Raw genomic sequence first — 18,391 nt, forward strand, 5'->3', positions numbered from 1 at the left:
AAGTTACACCCACTTTAAACCCCAAATTAACAAGAGGATTTCAACCTTTAGTTTTGAAGGAAAAACACATTTCAGGTTATCAGTAAGATGTCCTCTGCCTGATCGGCTCTCATGCTAATTAGTTTGTGTGAACATTGTTTCTAGTTAATTCTTTGTCATAGATGGCCACACAGTGTTAAGGTAAAGTAGAGTGATGTGCAGGGTATATGACAAATATTTCACTTCAAATGAAAAATGATGCATGACAGCAGATCAGAGTGAAAATGTGATTATTGTGACAAAATAGTATCTAATGTTGATTTTTCCTCTGTTATTGCCCACAATTTTTAGCTGCCAAGGATTGTAGGAGGCCACCACCACCTCTTTCACATGGACGGGCCAAACCAGGGACTAGATACCCGTACAGACACAATGACAAGGTCGAATATGTGTGTGACACAGACTACGGCATGGAGGGTGGGCCGTTCAAAACCTGTGTCGATGGTGATTGGGTTGGAGAGATGAGATGCCGCCGTGAGTTACATTTCTCTTTTGTTACTCACAAAGTTTTTAAATCTGTTCTAAATAAACAAAGAGCCAGTGGAGGGACGCTGGAACCAGTTTAAGAAGTTTATTAAATCTGAGAAGTTGGTTAAGTGTGATGCTGAAAAGTTGTTTTCACTAACACAGACAGTAGCTCAAAACTGTTCGAAATGTGGTGCATTTAAGATTATACCTGAACACACCACAACGTAGACTTCAGGGTTAGTTTGCAGTAATATCATTAAATAATAATAATATTAATACGAACAAGAAGAATTAGTTTTTATAGAAACTTCTGTAATAACCCCCCATCCCCAAACTGTGCTGCAGCTCTGAGAACATCACAATGACTTCACTGTTTAAGTGGATGGGTTTTTACTTTTACTATTCTTCCTAGATACACTATTGCAGTCTACCCAAAGTCATACTGAGAACATTATTGTCAGGTTTGTTTTTCCAGGATTTCAGTGTTTTTAACACTGTCTACAGAAGAACAGCGGCATACAACATGCTTTGGACATGTCAGAGGAAATATGAGAACATGATGGACACACCCAAACCATATAAGAGTCTGAACTTAAAAAATAAATTATTTTTCATAATAAAATAATTTAAAGAATTAAAAGGATAGGATTTGTAAGATGTGGGAGAGGGCAGCAGATGAATAAATCAGAACAGAAGACAGCAATGTTTCCTTTATAACACATGAGTTTGATACCTGTACAACACAGTTTATCAATAGTTACAATGAGTCCTTTGAGTGATGACAAAGCAGTCTTAAAGGCTGATCTGCAAGACTCGGATTACACGATGATTACTTCATCTGAAATGTAAAAAGATGTGTGACAGTATATGAAAATAAAAATGTGACTAAATAAAGTTATTATGACTAAATGTTGCATAAACTTTTTTCTCTCTATTGCTCACACTTTTTCAGTTGCCCACGGTTGTGGGAGGCCACCGCATCTTTCAGATGGAGACACCAAAACAAGTACCAAATACCAGTACCAACATAATGAAAGGGTTGAATATATCTGTCAGCAATACTATGTCATGGAGGGTGGACCGTTCAAAACTTGTAAAGACGGTGAATGGACTGGAGAGATTAGATGCCTCCGTAAGTTAAAGTTTTCTTTCATTTTCTTTCATTCTGTGAAGATACAAGTAAAAAATCATTTTGGTTTCTGTTTTTTAATTTTGTTTAATTCCAGAGGTGTGATCGATATTTACAAAATTATACACGACTGTTTGTGAGCCTCTCAAGATGAGAAACTGTGTATAAAATATGAAATTAAACATGTTACTCACAAACAGCTAATGCATTACTTTTATGAAGTGGCTACAACTGTAGCTTGCCTCCACCAGTGTGTGAATGTGAGAGTGAATGAATAGTGGAATTGTAAAGCGCTTTGGGTGCCTTGAAAAGCGCTATATAAAAAATGCAATCCATTATTTGTATTATTATTATTAAATAAACACTGGAAGGTTGCATTTCAATCTTGACTGTTCAATTTAAAATCCACTGTGGTGGTGTACACAGCAAACATTTAAAAAAAAACAGCCAGAAACATTCATTTCTGACAAAAAGTCCAGAACCCTTTACTGTTAATCTGAATTTTGGAACTTTGTCAAAAAACTAAGACTGGATTTTTGAGAACTGAATGTTGTAGATCAAAAAATCCCAAAAGCTGTATGTATCTAAAATGATAGACTAGGCATCGAGGGGATAAAATGCTTTGGAGCATTTTGTGTTTGATATAATCAACAGGTACAAAATCATTTCTTCTTAAGTATCCTTTAGCCTCAGTGTGTGGATAGTACAGTCTGAAGTTTACTGAGCATTACTAAGAAATTATTTTTTTATTTATAATTTTTAGTGTTATTAATTTTTTTATTTTATAAAAATATACACATTTACAGATAAGTATACTTATACAAACATATTTGCTCAGCCACACACATATATACATATTGCTGTTGTGAAAATACTGGGTGAGTGCACCTGATCAGAGCCCTACCTCCTCCCTGTACCATATTTTTAGACTGAGTTACTGAGTGACTGAGAGTCACTTTTTAGACTGAGTTATGCTGGGACATTGCTTCAGTTCTTCACTTAGTCTATTCCACAGCTTCACTCCACACACAGAGATGTAAAGTCTTTTTAGTGTTGTACGGATACAGGGATGTTTTAAATTTAATTCTCCAATAATTGTTTCCCTGTTCTCTACTGTCAGGAAGTAGGTTGTTTCTTCCTTTATACAAAATTTGCACAGTAAGAAAATGGACCAGATCTGTGAATTTTACTATTTTGAGTTGAAGAATCAATTGTGGATGGTTTTAGTGAATAAATCAAAAAGCAGCCAGCGAAGGGATGCTGGAGTCAGTGAATGAAAAACTGGTTTACTTATTTGGAGAATGAGTAGGTTAAATGAATGAGTAGGTTTACATTGAAATATGACTTCTGCATCCAAAGTAATCACAGGGAAATTAGACAAAATTATCAGTGAATGTAATCACCACATGAGCAACAGCAACAGTAGATCATCTGTGTACCATTCCAGCGTTTGACCACAAAATAAACTTTATTTGAATGGCACGTTTTACATCATAGCCACAGAGTCCTTTACAGAACACAGTATTCTGTACATCCATCTATTTTACTAACATTAAAAGACTGTTTCTCTTTTATGTCTTACAGACCCCTGCACTGTGAATATAGACGACATGAACAGACATAATATTCGGTTCAAACATGTAAGCGATGATAAACTGTATTCTGAACATAACGATGTAATCGTGTTTGAGTGTAAAAGAGGATACAGACATGATGGGGCATTGGGAATGCGTCAGAAGTGTGAACATGGTGTGATACATTTACCGACTTGCCAGTAATGCTTTTTTGTACAAGACTAGATAAACATGAGGGCACTAATGTGTCAATAATTGAAGACCAGAATGAAGACTTAGACCAGTGCTGTTTGTGGTCATTTCAATAAAAGCTAATAAATGCTGACTGATTCTGTTTCCTGCTTCTACGTGTTTTCTGAGTGAAATGTATCTTGCATAAATCCTCTAACACAAATACAGAACAAATATACAGAACTTGGCTTTATAATTTAATAAAGCAACTGCCCAGCAACTTAATTTTGAATACTGATGATCTGATTTAAAGAGTTATCAAATGATCTGTATAAAAACATGACTTGGCTGATGTTTGTTCAGTCATAAAAACCTATTGATCGTTCTGTAGTTTCCATAACTTCTCTCTGGGTCATTGTATGTAGAATCATTCAGACAAGACAAAAAATCCACCTGACATGTACTTTCCTCTATAATATAAGGAGTAATCTGTTATTGTTTGGTGCTGTAAAATAAAATTCAATTAAATCAATTTTAGGAATTTTAAGTTAACAAGTTTTCTGGTCCAAACAAGATTTTTTCCTACAGTCAAATACAACCCATATGAGCGTTTGCAAAAATAGGCAGACCCAACAAAAAAAGTTATCATGAGATGGCTAATAAATAGTACTTCACTTTAAGAGCATTCTTGTCAATAAAAGCTGTTTGTGTAGTGTCTCATGCTCTTTATTCCTCACACACTCCACTGAGATGAGACAGGGTGTCATTTTATGACCAGCGTTTTATTGACAGCACAGTATGCTTGAAATGAAAGTCATGACACCGATAATAACTAAAAGAGCCAAGAAAGAAAACTTAAAGACAGACGTTCTCTTTATTTTCAGCCTCTCTGTCCATAACTACCGAAATACCAGTAGCCCCACATCAAAACCTTGCCAAATAACACCGAATAGAATCTAAACAGTGCAAATCGTTTTCCAATTCAAAGTCTTACTTAAATATTCTGCAATTTATACAGAGGCTTTGCCTCTCCTCATTAATTCTTTAGAAAACTAAACATAAGAAAGGATCATTTATTCCCATTGTGTCTGTTTTTTTCATGAGAGAGGACAAGTATGCTCAAATTAGTATAAAATACTTCATTCACTTTCATTAAAACCATATTTTTTATCTCACTGTACCAACACCTCGGTCCATTGTTTTATACTTTGAAAATTGTGATATATTGATCATGAATTTAAGTTCATTTGTGAATACGAGCACAGAATGTTTCATAAACATTTGGATGTGTCTTTTTTTTCTCTTTTCTTTTGGTAATTTATTGATGTAATGACCTTGTCCTCTTTCCACTAAAGATTTTTCTTAACTGGAAGTGACATGAGCTCCCTGAACAAACATGTAAATGAATGACAAGGACAATGGTAAACAAATCACATAAAAATTGCAGAATAACTGTGTGTGTGCCAACAGTGTGCTATATCTTTGTTTAATACTTAGTGATATAAATATTAAATATTTTAGTATACTTATATTTATAACCAACAATTGCAAACACAAATAAATCTGAATAATTGATTTTAACAATACACTGTGTGTGTGTGTGTGTGTGTGTGTGTGTGTGCGTGCGCGCGCGCGTGCGTGCGTGCGTGCGTGTGTGTGTGTGTGTGCGTGTGTGTGTGGGGGGTCAAGATGTGACCCCATGAATGACTCCCCTAAATCTGCTGGGCCTGGAAGTCCAGCAGTTCGTCTAAACAAAAGGTACTTATACCTAAACGGACATAGATGTGTTTACCATAACATAAAAGAGTAAGAGAAGGTACGACCTCTCTCATGACCTTAGGACAGAGGTTCCCAAAGTGTGGGGCCCGCCCCCTAGAAGCATCGCCAAATATGTTTCCAAACCAACTTCATTCCAAGCCAAAGACAGGAAAATATGGTGAAGCATACCTTTGGCTTCACCTGCACAGGTGCCAAGGTAGGTCTCCCCTGCAAAATCAGTTTCCCTGCGTCGGGAGCAGCGCTGGGCTCTCCAAATCACGGACAAACAGGATCCCACATTCTTGATTTTTAGTTCAGGCTGATCCTGCCGTAATTTGTTCCCCCGGTTCAAATCACGGACAAACAGTATCCCACAGCTGTTTATGTGTTTAAACCCATTTTGCACAGAGAGGCATTTTTTGAAAAATGTATTGACAGCAATGTTGAATATTATTACACAGGAAAAAAACAACTACACGTAAAATAATTACACCGTGACGGCTCTGCCTTTCTAAATGGAGGGACAGTAACTGCGTGTGTGTATGTAAGCGTGTAAAACCTGAAGATAGTCAGATTAACAGTAACAGTATTTTGTCTCTATCTGCCATTCTGCAATTCATCTCATGTAAACAATGGGCGTTTATCAATATGCGTACTTGTGCGTACTTGCGTTCTTGTGTACTCGTGATACGTCATCAGTCGGAGACCAAGTACTGTTCCAATTCGAAGTACGCATCAAGCCGAGAACGCGAAAAAGTCCCGGATGTGTTTTCGATCCGCCCGTTTTATCGAGCATGCATCGGTGTGGACTTGGGACAGCTATATATCCCAGAATGCATTTCGTCCAAAACTCAACAGCGGACTCCCGGCACATCGTTTTCAACCCCCCGCCCCCCGGCCACGGACTTCTCACTACTCAGGTTAAAGAAACCCCAGCAGCTGTCTATAGTATTGAGTGTCCACTAGAATAGAAATAAAAGCGTTCTAACATCTCACCTGCTTGTTTTTATTAAGGTATGTACACGTATGTACATGTACACTATTTTTATTAATAGAGGTTTCACTACTGAGGTTAAAAATGATATATAAGTCACTTAGATCACTTCTAAATGTTAATGTTTGGTTTATTTCAGTGTTTTATTTGTTCCTGAGTAAACCGGTTTGGCATAACATGTTACTCACAGTTAAATTAGGAGGGGACGGCAGTAAGAACTCCGGACCTGTGACATCATCACGTACGCAGGTGTTCCAATTGTACATATCACGAGTCCGTGCTCGCGTTCTCGGCGGGTACGTACTCACCGAGAACGCGAGTGCGTACTCGCGTACTTGGGCATTGATAAACGGCCAATAACGTGGCGCACAGCGTGACGTGAAAAGAGGCACATACCTTTGACGTTGCGTGACGAACTCTGTAATCCTCGTCCACACGTAAACGCAAAAAAGGAGTTTTAAATAATCTCCGTTTTCGGTGAATCGCAACGCCGTTTACGTGTTGACGAAAAGCCCAAACGCATAGAAACAGCTGCGTTTTCAAAAATACCGGTGTAGGTGTGGACGTAGCGTAAAAGAGTTAGTAGTATATTTTATTACTACCTGTGATTTATTGCCGTTTACTTGTATTTGCTTAATCATTTACTAAATGTTTGAGGTGTGAAATAAAGCGCAATGGAGCAAAATATGGGTGTGTGTGTTTGGAGGATGTGTTTGTGTGTGTGTGTGTGGGGGGGGAACATTTTTCTTGTAAAAACAGGGGGGCCTGGCAAAAAAAGTTTGGGAACCACTGCCTTAGGATGTGTGTGTATATGCCAGAGCACTTTGGAATGCACACCGAGTCTTTGCAGACTACTAAGGATCACACATCTTATCACTACACCATCGATTATACACCTCTAAGAATATATAGTTATATATTTCTAAGCATAAATGACAATCCACAATATAAACCTAACATGCGGCACTTGTAGACTGCTTTGCTTTCACTGTTCTGTCCAGTTCATCCCAAACCAGCTCTATGGGGTTTAAGTCTGGACACTGTATTGGCCACAGTTGCCTTTTCTAAAAAACTATATTAATACATCAGCCCATTTTCTCCTACTGCTGCTCTCCTATTTGCTGCTTCTCTTGTGGGATAATTACATTATTTTATTTTTTATATTATATATCATAAAACTATAATAAAAAATGTAATGACCTTGTCCTCTTGCCAATAAAGTTTTTTCCTTAACTGGAGCTGCCTGAACAAACATGTAAATGAATGACAAGAAGAAAACAGTAAACAAATCACATAAAACTTGCAGAATCATTCTGTGTGAGCCAGTATCTTTGTTTAATACTTATATCAATATTTCAGTATACTTATACTAATATTTAAAACATTTCATTAACAAAAACAATCATTTCATACAGTAATAAGTCTGAACAACTATTTTCACAAAATTCAACTAACATTTCAGATTTTAATAATACAATTTTCAATAATATATTACTAGTAGTATAAAATGTTGTGGTTGTGGGAAGCCACCACCTCTTTCAAATGGAGACACCAAAATAACTACTAAACAAGAGTACCAACATAATGAAGGGGCTGAATATGTCTGTCAGGAATTCTTGCTCATGGACGGTGGACCATTCAAAACCTGTATCGATGGTGAATGGACTGCAGAGATTAGATGCCTCCGTAAGTTACAGTTCTTTTTATACGTTCCCTTTTTATTTTATTAAATAAAGAAGAAAATATTTGAAGTTTATTCTAAATCTTGAACTTGCATTTGTTGTCTAAAGAGATGTTGATGCAAGTGATAATCCGAGAAATTGTTTTATTTTGTTAAACAAATATACTGACTAGGTCAGAAATAGGGTGGATAAACACAGAATTCTTTCAACTTCACAACATCTAGCCCAGAATATTGAAGAGATAGGCATATCACTGTCAAAATCAGGAGATGCTTCATGAATGTAAATACTGATAGTTTACAGCTGGTCCACTCAAGTACAAAAATACCAACAACAAGAAGGCCAGACTATACTTTGCCACAAAACCTCTAAAATAGCCAGCACAGTTCAGATATTTTTTCCTTTGTAAAGATGAAATAAAGATTAATGTGTAATAGAATGATGAAGAAGAGTATGTAGAAGGAGAGAAAAAGCATTATCTGAAGCATATTACATTTGAAGTGAACTCCATCTTGCATGCATGCTGTGCCAAGAGACTCTCTCCACTTCCTTACATATTCAATATGTATGGGAGGCTGATGTACAGCGTTGGGGAGTAAAATACGGTATTTAAAATACAAAATATGAGTAACTGTAACTGTATTCCAAATCAAATCACTTTTATTGTCACTGTCACGGCGAGTGAGATGGGCCGTGTGGAGATGATAAAGGAGGATCCAGTCGCAGGCACTCGTGAAGGTGAGAAGGTGGTTTATTGAATACAAAGCAAATAGAGAAACGGCAAACGGGACAGGAGAGTATCTAAACTGAGAACAACTAACCTACTGAACACAAACCAGGGCATGAACATGAAAGGGGATGGACGGAGGTAAATGACGGTTGACAGCAGGTAGAACACACAGGAGAAGCATGGTGGGTACACAGATGAAGCAGGGTAGATTCACAGACGGACCAGCAACTACAAACACAGAAGACACGACTTAAATACACTCAGGCCGTTTATCAATGCCCAAGTACGCGAGTACGTACTCGCGTGCTCGGTGAGTACGTACTCGCCGAGAACGCACGGGAGTACGTACCCGCCGAGAACGCGAGCACGGACTCGTGGGCCGTTTCTCAATTCTCAAGTACGCGAGCACGGACTCGTGATTTGTACAGTCGGAACACCAGCGTACGTGATGATGTCACAGGTCCGCAGTTTTTACTGCCGTCCCCTCTTAATTTAACTGTGAGTAACATGTTATGAAGCTTAACTTTAATCACAGCCAAACCGGTTTACTCAGGAACAAATAAAACACTGAAATAAACCAAACATTAACATTTAGAAGTGATCTAAGTGACTTATATATCATTTTTAACCTCAGTAGTGAAACCTCTAATAATAAAAATAGTGTACATGTACATACGTGTACATACCTTAATAAAAACAAGCAGGTGAGATGTTAGAACGCTTTTATTTCTATTCTAGTGGACACTCAATACTATAGACAGCTGCTGGGGTTTCTTTAACCTGAGTAGTGAGAAGTCCGATGCATTCTGGGATATATAGCTGTCCCAAGTCTACACCGATGCATGCTCGATAAAATGGGCGGATCGAGAACACATCTGGGACTTTTTCGCGTTCTCGGCGTGATGCGTACTTCGAATTGGAACAGTACTTGGTCTCCGACTGATGACGTATCACGAGTACACGAGAACGCAAGTACGCACAAGTACGCATATTGAGAAACGGCCTCAGAGAAACACGGGGAGATTACACACAGGTGGGGAACACAGCTGGGAATAATCAACAAGACGAGACAGGGGTAAAACTGAACACACTCACATGAGACGCAGACCTTCACAATAAAACAGGAACAAGAAACCAGAAATAAGAAATCACACAAATACGCTGACTTGACACAGAGAGAGACAGAAAATGACGCATGGAACTAGACCTATACTAAGCAGACACGACCGAAGAACAAATCCTTAAATATGAACAAACAGAAACATGGAACTCTAATAATAATGATAATAATAAAAATAATCTATCATCCTAATAATCACCACCACCACCAGTATTACAGGGAAAAATCCATCATACAAAACCAAAACACAACTCAAAATACTGGGTCACACCGACCCAGAACCGTGACAGTCACATCACATTACTGGTACACTGGTAAAGCAGATGTGAGTGAGATTCTTGTACATATATGCATCTGTATGTGTGTGTGCGTCTATATATATATACATTATGTAAAATATGCATAGGTCAGCAGTTTGAATATTTAGCAAAAGGAGTGCATGGAGGGCATAGTGTTGAGGTTCCGGTAGGTGAGAGTGAGGTGTCTATGAAGTGTTAGTGGTCAGTGGCTAGCTGTCTGGTGGCCTGATGGTGGCCAGTCTGCTGGTTCAGGACCAGATACTGCAGTACCTTCTGCCTGACGGAAATAGTTTGAACAGTTTATGGCTGGGGTGACTAGAATCTTTGATGATCCTCCCCACTTTCCTCAGGAACTGTTTCTTGTAGATGTCCTGGAGGGAGGGAAGGTAACCTCCAATTATCCTTTTGGAACACCACACCGCTCTCTGGAGAGCTTTGCAGTTGTAGGCAGTGCTGTTGCCGTACCACTGGTACCACGTCTCTTGGCACCAGTGTGTCAGTTTCCTGCAGTTTCCTGTCCAGCTTTGAGGGAACGATGGTATTGAATGCTGAGCTGTAATCTACAAACAGCATTCTCACATACGTGTCTCTCTTCTCCAGGTGCGAGAGGGCAGTATGTAGTGTCAATTCCGTTAGACTTACCATTTAAAAGGTGATAATTAGAATACAGTTACTTTGTTGAAATAAATTCATTGCACGGCAGTCTTTTCCTGTTTCATATGTTAGGCCTCTCTATCACCTCTCTAATTATGGTAATTCCACGCATTGCCAGAAACCAAAACAAAACACACAATAAGAGGCTCTAATGTAAGAGTCGTGATAATAATCTTCTTAAAGAAGAAAAGGGATGGGCGAAATCTGACCATGCAATGTAAAATCTGTTTGCCAGCAACCAAGCTGCTCTCAGCATCAAAGACCTCCCACCTAAAGGAAGTAAGTTCTTTCATAAAAGCTAACATTAGCCTGCTGCAACTACCTTGTTTTAGTTGTTGAGCATTAACAACCCTGCTAGCTGCAAATAATCATGTGCAGTTCTGAAAGCAGTAGCCTTCAATAACAGTAATAAATCACACAGCAATAGTACATTCATGTAGTTTTTAAAAGCATTACAATATAATAAGTAATCCACAATATTCAGAATACGATACTTACATTTAGTAACTTAACGGAATACATTACAGACTACATTTTGAGGCATGTATTCTGTAACCAGTAGTGGAATTCATTTTAAAAGTAACCTTCCCAACACTGCTGACGTACACCAACAAGGCACAAACAGGGCACAGGGCCACCTGGCACTGAGCTGCCACCCAGTCCCAGCCCTGAGTGGGAGCTGTCCATAGATCAACTGGCTGGGATAGGTGGCATTCGACAGAGCCTCCGGAAGGAAAACAGGGTTGGATCAAAGGAAGACCAATTCCCGTCTAGCAGCAACCTGCAGCAATCCCTGTGGACCAACACCAGTGGAGGGTTGCCGTTTTCCAGGAAGAAGAACAGGTGGCAATGTGTCAACTCGCTGGAAACAACAAGGTCAACTTCCACCCTCCCGAAGTGGTAGCAGATCCTGTCAACCACCTGCAGGTGGAGTCTCCACTCCGCTTGCCTTGGATCCCCTTCGAGATGATGTCCGCTGCCATGTTCAATGGCCCTGTTACATGAACGGCTCTGAGCGAGTGGAAACAGAGGGTGAGACGAATGGATAACCCTGAAATGCTTTGAACTGGGAACTTTTTGACATTCAGACACAAGCCCAGAGTCTAAACATGACACACTGACTATGTAGCCTCACAGGAGCAAGAGCAGTGTCCATGCACTGGATAATAATGAAAATCATGAATAATGAAATAATGAAAAGGCTGAGTGCGTCTGTCAAAACTACTGCTATACTATGGAAGGTGAGCCATTCAAAGCCTGCAATAATGGTGAATAGACCAAATCAATGAAATGCCTCAGTATGATACAACACTAAAATTATATTTTTGCATTTCATCATGTAATGACTCAGTATATGATGTGTAAGATTTTACATGAAGGAGTTTAATGAAAAACCATGTATTCATTACATGGAGTCATTGAAAATCATATCGTAAAGGTAAACAACAAGCAAAGTCTGAACATATACAATGTCCTGTGTTCAATAAACATGTCCTGTGAAATGGTCAAGAACTTGTAGAATAGTATTGTATAAGCAAACAGTTTGCATTCATCTTCCACAACTATATTTGACTTACATTGGTATTTGATACCAAGGAATAATCTGGAAAACTGAATCCCAGAAGCAAATCTATTAGAAAAGGAGTTGGACAACAGATTTCTACCAATTTTATGAACTTTAAATAGAAATGGTTTTCTATTCCTAAAAATTCAAAAATGACAAAAGTTCTTTCAAATTTTCAAAACTAAGTTTCATCTTGGTTGAAAATTTCTCTAAAAGGCATAGATACTGGTTATGTTTGAATTTAAAGATGTTCTCTTAAACAACAACTTCTTTAAAACTATTTACCGACCTGAATCACTGGCTGACTTTTACAATGGACTTTGTACCTCAGTACCATCTCTATTTATGACTTACTAGTTGTGGTGATCAAACTGCACAGTAACCTTTTCAGCAAACACTAATCATTCTATCACAAAATAAGATATAACAACTATTATATTTTGCAAACTTATTTTGAGCGTCATAGACCACTCTATATTTCAGGACTAATTAATCTCATATTTTAATTTAATTATAAGAATAGACGGATTAATTTATATGATGTTTGAAAGAGGACACAAACCTTCTTTTGTAGAATGGTATACATTATTTTATAGGCAATGAAAGAAATCAACTCTATAAAGTCTATAAATTATTATAGGGTGAGTTTTGTGAAGTGTCCTCCTGAACACTTCTCTGGCGTGTTCAGTGTAACTTGTTGTTTGCGATATGTCATTTTGAGGCTTGTGCAATTCCAGTAGGCAAGTCCATATTTTAACCATTGGCCTCGAATACTGTGATAAACACACAGCAGTTCTGCACCGAAAACGCACAGTTTGTCAAAGGATTTGCGCACAGTGAAAATTTGATTTGCAGTCCACTTGACAGAATGCGACTGTCATTAATCCTTCTGTTTCTCCAGCTATGGGGACATGTGGAAGTTTCTTTCTCAGAAAATGGTAAGACGGACTTTTTTAAATGCTGTGTTCTTTGTTCAGTTTAAAAGAGAAGACATTTCTTCTGCTTCTACTTACCCTCTTTTTTATTTGTTCTACTATCTCTTTACATATAAATGAAGATGTAAATTTGGAATCCTTGGTCAATCTATGTGCACATCTCTTTCCATGTTGTTTTTTTCAGTATGTTCAAGGCTTCCAAATGTTCCTCACTCCTATGTGTCAGAAAATACTAAAAAAGTTGAGTACCACGAAGGAGATGTGATACATTTCACATGCGAGACTGGTTATATATCTGGTCCAACCATCAGATATATATGCACAAATACTGGCTGGGAGAGTATCCGTCGGGGAAAATGCACCTGTAAGTTAAATGGTTTGCCTGCTATTTTGCTGTTACCTATTGACTGTATTTATAGGGTTACAAACAAACCTTAATCCCTTCCAAGCTGCAATTCATGACATTTCACAAAATATCAGTTAGCAAAGTTTTATCCCAAAACTTTTTTTGGAACGTTTTTTGGAATTAGAAAGAGTTGTACTGAGACAGTTGTAAAACTGCTGCAGTATCCTGCTGACAGTAATCTATTGTACGAAAATAGCAAATCGCTTCCTCAAATCCATGCATTAATAACGTTGTACCCACACTTCAACACTGTTATTAACAGAAGAGTTATGTAAAATAGCATAAGAACACATTTATGTCACTGTCGGCTTGCACCTGATTTCAATTAAAAATAAGCAATAATACAAGAAGAGTAAGGTCTAGTCTATACTTACTCATGAAAAATATTCTTTTTTCATTTTTTTCAGTAAAGCCATGTGAACTCCCTGAGGACGTTCCCAATGGCTATTATGAAATTATCCACGGAGAAGAGCTCGTTTTTGGAACAGCTATCAAATACTTTTGCAATTCAGGGTATGTGGATCTATAATAATTCAGTGTCATAATGCACGGTCTCTGAAAGTCCCATGAGGATCGCTTATATTTGTCTGTCAAAACAGAAAACTCTTCAAGTTGAATTTAATTCTAAGACAAAAGTCCCGTACAATGGCTCAGGTGGTTTGCACGAAATTTTCTGCCTCAGATTCCTCTAGGTGTTGCAGTAGAGGCTGATGGAGCACTTGGCCTTGTGTGCAGCTTTCAGTGCATGAACTGCATGGAGCGTTGGGTCAGTTGACAGAGGATGGTTCCTCACTGACCACCTTTTTAAAGATTTTTAAACATAAGCCTGAACTCTCTTATGCAAGCTTTCTTGTAATTTCTTTAATGTAGTCTTAGGAATAGTCTGCCAGGCTTCTTCAAGGCGCCTTTGAATAATGGCTTCCTTTTGTCCCATTGTTGTCGACATTTTCCAAACAGCATTGCATGATGAATGAAAATTTGAAGGAACTTGCATTCGTGGTTCCATCAGTTTTGAAAAGATCTTCAACAGCACCGAAACCATGACAGAGCTGTTCTAAAGATGGTGCTGGAACTCACTGTTCAAGACCTGTTTCTGCTGATTTTCATTGTACGCCTTGTGTTAAGTTAACATACCTCAGTCTTTTCTCCCAGTTTCCCTTCCTGAAGAATGGCCACACGTCCACTGAGGTCATTTCCGATGAGGCTTCAGTGAACAGCAGATGATCAACATTGTTAAGTGGTTTAACAAACAAACATTCCTCTGAAAATGTTTAGGTACAAGAAAAGAACTAAAAATAATTAAGAGTCCAATTATGATGTCCGATCTCAGGACCACTTAAAATGGTTACTTGGAAGTAAAATGATTGCTCAAGACTTGTGCATAGTATTCTATAATTTTTAGTGTGTGGGTGAAAATACAAAACGAGATATGAATTGTCATTGCAGGTATACAATGGGAGATCGCGATGGCAGTCGAACTTGTCAGTTGGACGGATGGAGTAGTACTGTGCCAGTATGTGAAAGTAAGTCTTTCAGTCAACAGCCCAGCAATGTTACGTTTATTTGACATTTGTAGTTTGAACTAGCTTAAAGATGTATACATATATTATAACAACTTAAAATATTTTTAGCACTTCTTCTTCACTCCCCTCTATTTATTTGTGACTTTATTTTCTGCCTTCTCTTTCCCCTCACCACCCAACTGGTCAAGGTCAACGGCTGCCCATTTATTCTTCTTTCTTCTGAGAAGGCTTTCTTCTCACATTAAGTGCAGTTTTCTCTATTATATTATTGCGTCTTGACCTTACATTATGAAGCATCTTGAGAAAACATTTTTTTAATGAATTCTTGGTATATGAATAAAACTTATTTTAATTTAATTGATCAAGGTCAGTGATGTGTCACTCAAGGTGAAATGTGATTATTGTGATGAAATCATTCTTAAACTTGTATTTTTGTTGCCCATATTTGTAGCTGCCGAGGGTTGTGAGAAACCACCAAATCTTTCAAATGGAGAGCCCAAGGAAAGTTCCAGACTGGAGTACAGCCATAATGAAAGGGTTGAGTACATCTGCCAGGATTACTACAGAATGGAGGGTGGGCCGTACAAAACCTGTGTAAATGGTCAATGGACTGGAGAGATGAGATGCCTCAGTAAGATGTAGATCTCTTTATATTTCTGCATAGTCCATTCTTTGCATTCTGCTTTCTTGCAATTCAGAGGGGAGCAATATGGAGCCATTTTGCAGCCGCTATGTGCAAAACTATAAAAATAGTATAAAGGAAGTATTGTTGCTTGTTTTTACTCTCAAAATGCATGTTTGGTTATCTTTAAATAAGCTTCTCCATGTTTAATAGTAGCATTCACAGGGCATAATAAAAAAAACTTTATTATGTCTACAACTGTAATAATGACTCTCATTTATTGTTTTCAGGAATCCCTTGTGCAGTTGGCGTAATGGACCCTAATCTGCAGGTAACTGGATTACCTCAAGGGAATGAAGCGATAAAGACTGGGGACACATTACATTTTCGTTGTGCTGATCAGTATAAACTGGAAGGTTCTGAAGTAATCGAGTGTTTAGAAACTGGGTACTGGAATGCTTCCTTTCCATCCTGCTCTGGTATGTTTACATTAAAGTGATTTGACATGTTTTTTAAATGTCCATATATGTGTGTAACAATTATGTAATCATCATATTTTATTTGTTGAAATTATATAATGATTAAGATTTACATTTTATTTGGTTCCTTTGGGTCTAGACTACTGCTGCATTACACTTTAAACTGAAAGATTAAAAGACTGTCTTCTTTAAAACAGATCACTGCAAAGTCACAAGAATATCAGACAGTGTAAGAATGACATCACACATACAAGGCAATGAGCTAAAGAAAGGACAAAAGCTAACCTTTACTTGCCTTAGACGTAACCACTTTATGCAAGGCAATAAAACAGTTGAATGTTTGGCAAATGGACAGTGGAGCGATCCGTTTCCAACATGCGGAGGTAAGCCAGTTTTTTTCTACTGTCCACTCACCCGTTATATGTGACAAGAAAAGATCATCCAGTCACAGTGCACAGCAATTTCAGGAGGCTTTAATCACATTTTTTTATCCCCAAAAAGTTACAGTTACAGTTACTCAGGGAAAAATGTTTTTGGACAAGTCTTGCGGTTGATCCTAATTACGATCACTGTGTAGGAAATTTCATGTACATATGCAAAGCCCAGTCAGTAATAAGCACCCAGATAAGCTGCTCATGTTAATAACAGCTGTAAATATAAAAAAAGAGAAGTTGGAATAAACCCACAGTAATTTGGAGAGTTGAATCTCTGAAAGGTTTACACAAAAATTGAGTGTAAGATGATGCATAATGGTACTAATAGTACTGCGAATAGATATTAAAAAAAATATTATATTAACAATTTCAAGTTTTTTGTTTGTTTTTTGTCTATATTCATTTAAGATCCTGTGGGTTGTGAGAAACCACCATTACTCTCAGATGGAGACACCAAAACCAGTACTAAAAGGCAATACAGCCATGGAGAAAGTGTTGAGTATATCTGTCAAAATTACTACATAATGGAAGGCACACCATATAAAACCTGTAAAAATGGTAAATGGACTGGACAGATGAGATGCCTCAGTAAGTTATAGTTCCATATTATGTTGTATTTTCTAAGATTCTGCATGTGTAAAAGTATTTTGGGGTCCCAAGTTTTTTTTACCCTTACATTTAGAGAAAATTGAGTTGACACAGGAATCAGCCTTTCAAGCTGTTGACATAATTTATTTGAGAAAGGATGCAGAATTTGGGGGCTTCATGCTCTTAGATGTGCTCTGTTTTATGTTATTAAAAAAACGGGAAAATTAAGACAATTTAACTTTAGGCTGTTTGATACAGATACAGATTGCATTTGATCAGACTTGCTTGGTTCTAAGCACTGTGCCTTTGTAATAAAGAATTGAATAGTTATATATGATATATGTTGTGCATACCTGTATTAATGTACTGTACTGACTTAACAAAATCTTATCTCTTAACTCTTACAGAACCCTGCACTGTAAATAGAGAAGACATGAGAAAACACAATATTCAATTCAGATATGTCAGCGATGATAAGCTGTATTCACAACATAATGATGTAATTGAGTTCAGATGTACCAGGGGAAGACCTGTTGGCAGTTCGGGAATGCGTCAGAAGTGCATTGAAGGCGTAATGCATCTGCCCACATGCCAGTAACATTTCTGTCTATTGGATTCGATGAGCATGAGCATGCAAATCTATAAATGATTAGTGCACTGATGTGTGTGGTCATTTTAATAAAAGCCTATGTACTCAGTCTGTGTTCTTCCTGTACATCTTTTTTGTGTGTGAAATCAAAGTCATTCATAAATCCTTTGTGGACAAATACACAAAATGGTGGCCCTATCTTTCCAGTCTGAACATATTCTGATTAAATAAAGATAACAAAAGGAAGTAAAAAATAAATAAAATTACAAACTCCCTCCCTTTGGCAGGAGATCATACCTGCCATTAGTGTTTTTGTAACCTAGATGAGCACACACATGTACACACATGTAACAGTAATTGCATGTAATGTTATTTTAATAAAAGCATCACGGGGTCTGTTTTAATTCTTAAATAAGTTTAACTCTGCTGAAAGTCTTAGGCCTTTGAAATAACCCCTTTTCCACAATCTTTTTAGGCCTGGAGTCCAGCATCCACATGTTGATTAATTGAGTTCATTTATCATTTCAGTTGAGTTACTTTTGCCTTCCCACCAGCTCGATGCATTCTGGCCATTCTCCCTTAACCCCTGGCATCAGCGAGGCTTTTTCAGCAAGAAAACTGCGCATCACTGGA

At 37.7% G+C, this 18,391-nt stretch overlaps 2 protein-coding genes across 3 annotated transcripts in view; both read left to right on the forward strand.

The window, feature by feature from the left end:
• LOC100710693 (complement factor H) overlaps positions 1–18,391 on the forward strand; it is a 112,391-nt gene that overhangs the window by 39,600 nt on the left and 54,400 nt on the right. The window contains exons 15-17 of one of the 2 annotated variants that reach the window (XM_025899415.1): positions 331–513; positions 1,460–1,639; positions 3,221–3,539. In XM_025899415.1, coding sequence (XP_025755200.1) covers positions 331–513; positions 1,460–1,639; positions 3,221–3,414 — 557 coding nt within the window. In that variant the 3' untranslated portion in view covers positions 3,415–3,539. Of the gene's footprint in view, positions 1–330; positions 514–1,459; positions 1,640–3,220; positions 3,540–18,391 lie in introns of those variants that run through there. The other variant, XM_025899417.1, reaches the window with a different exon arrangement.
• LOC109195166 (complement factor H) lies at positions 12,927–17,867 on the forward strand. The gene is made up of 9 exons (XM_019346782.2): positions 12,927–13,120; positions 13,302–13,481; positions 13,931–14,036; positions 14,970–15,046; positions 15,498–15,677; positions 15,959–16,147; positions 16,345–16,530; positions 16,990–17,169; positions 17,577–17,867. The coding sequence occupies exons 1-9, from the start codon at positions 13,051–13,053 to the stop codon at positions 17,765–17,767; spliced, it is 1,359 nt and encodes a 452-aa protein (XP_019202327.1). The 5' UTR covers positions 12,927–13,050; the 3' UTR covers positions 17,768–17,867.

This window comes from Oreochromis niloticus, linkage group LG17, assembly GCF_001858045.2.
Source record: "Oreochromis niloticus isolate F11D_XX linkage group LG17, O_niloticus_UMD_NMBU, whole genome shotgun sequence".
In the NCBI taxonomy this organism is placed as follows: Eukaryota; Metazoa; Chordata; class Actinopteri; order Cichliformes; family Cichlidae; genus Oreochromis; species Oreochromis niloticus.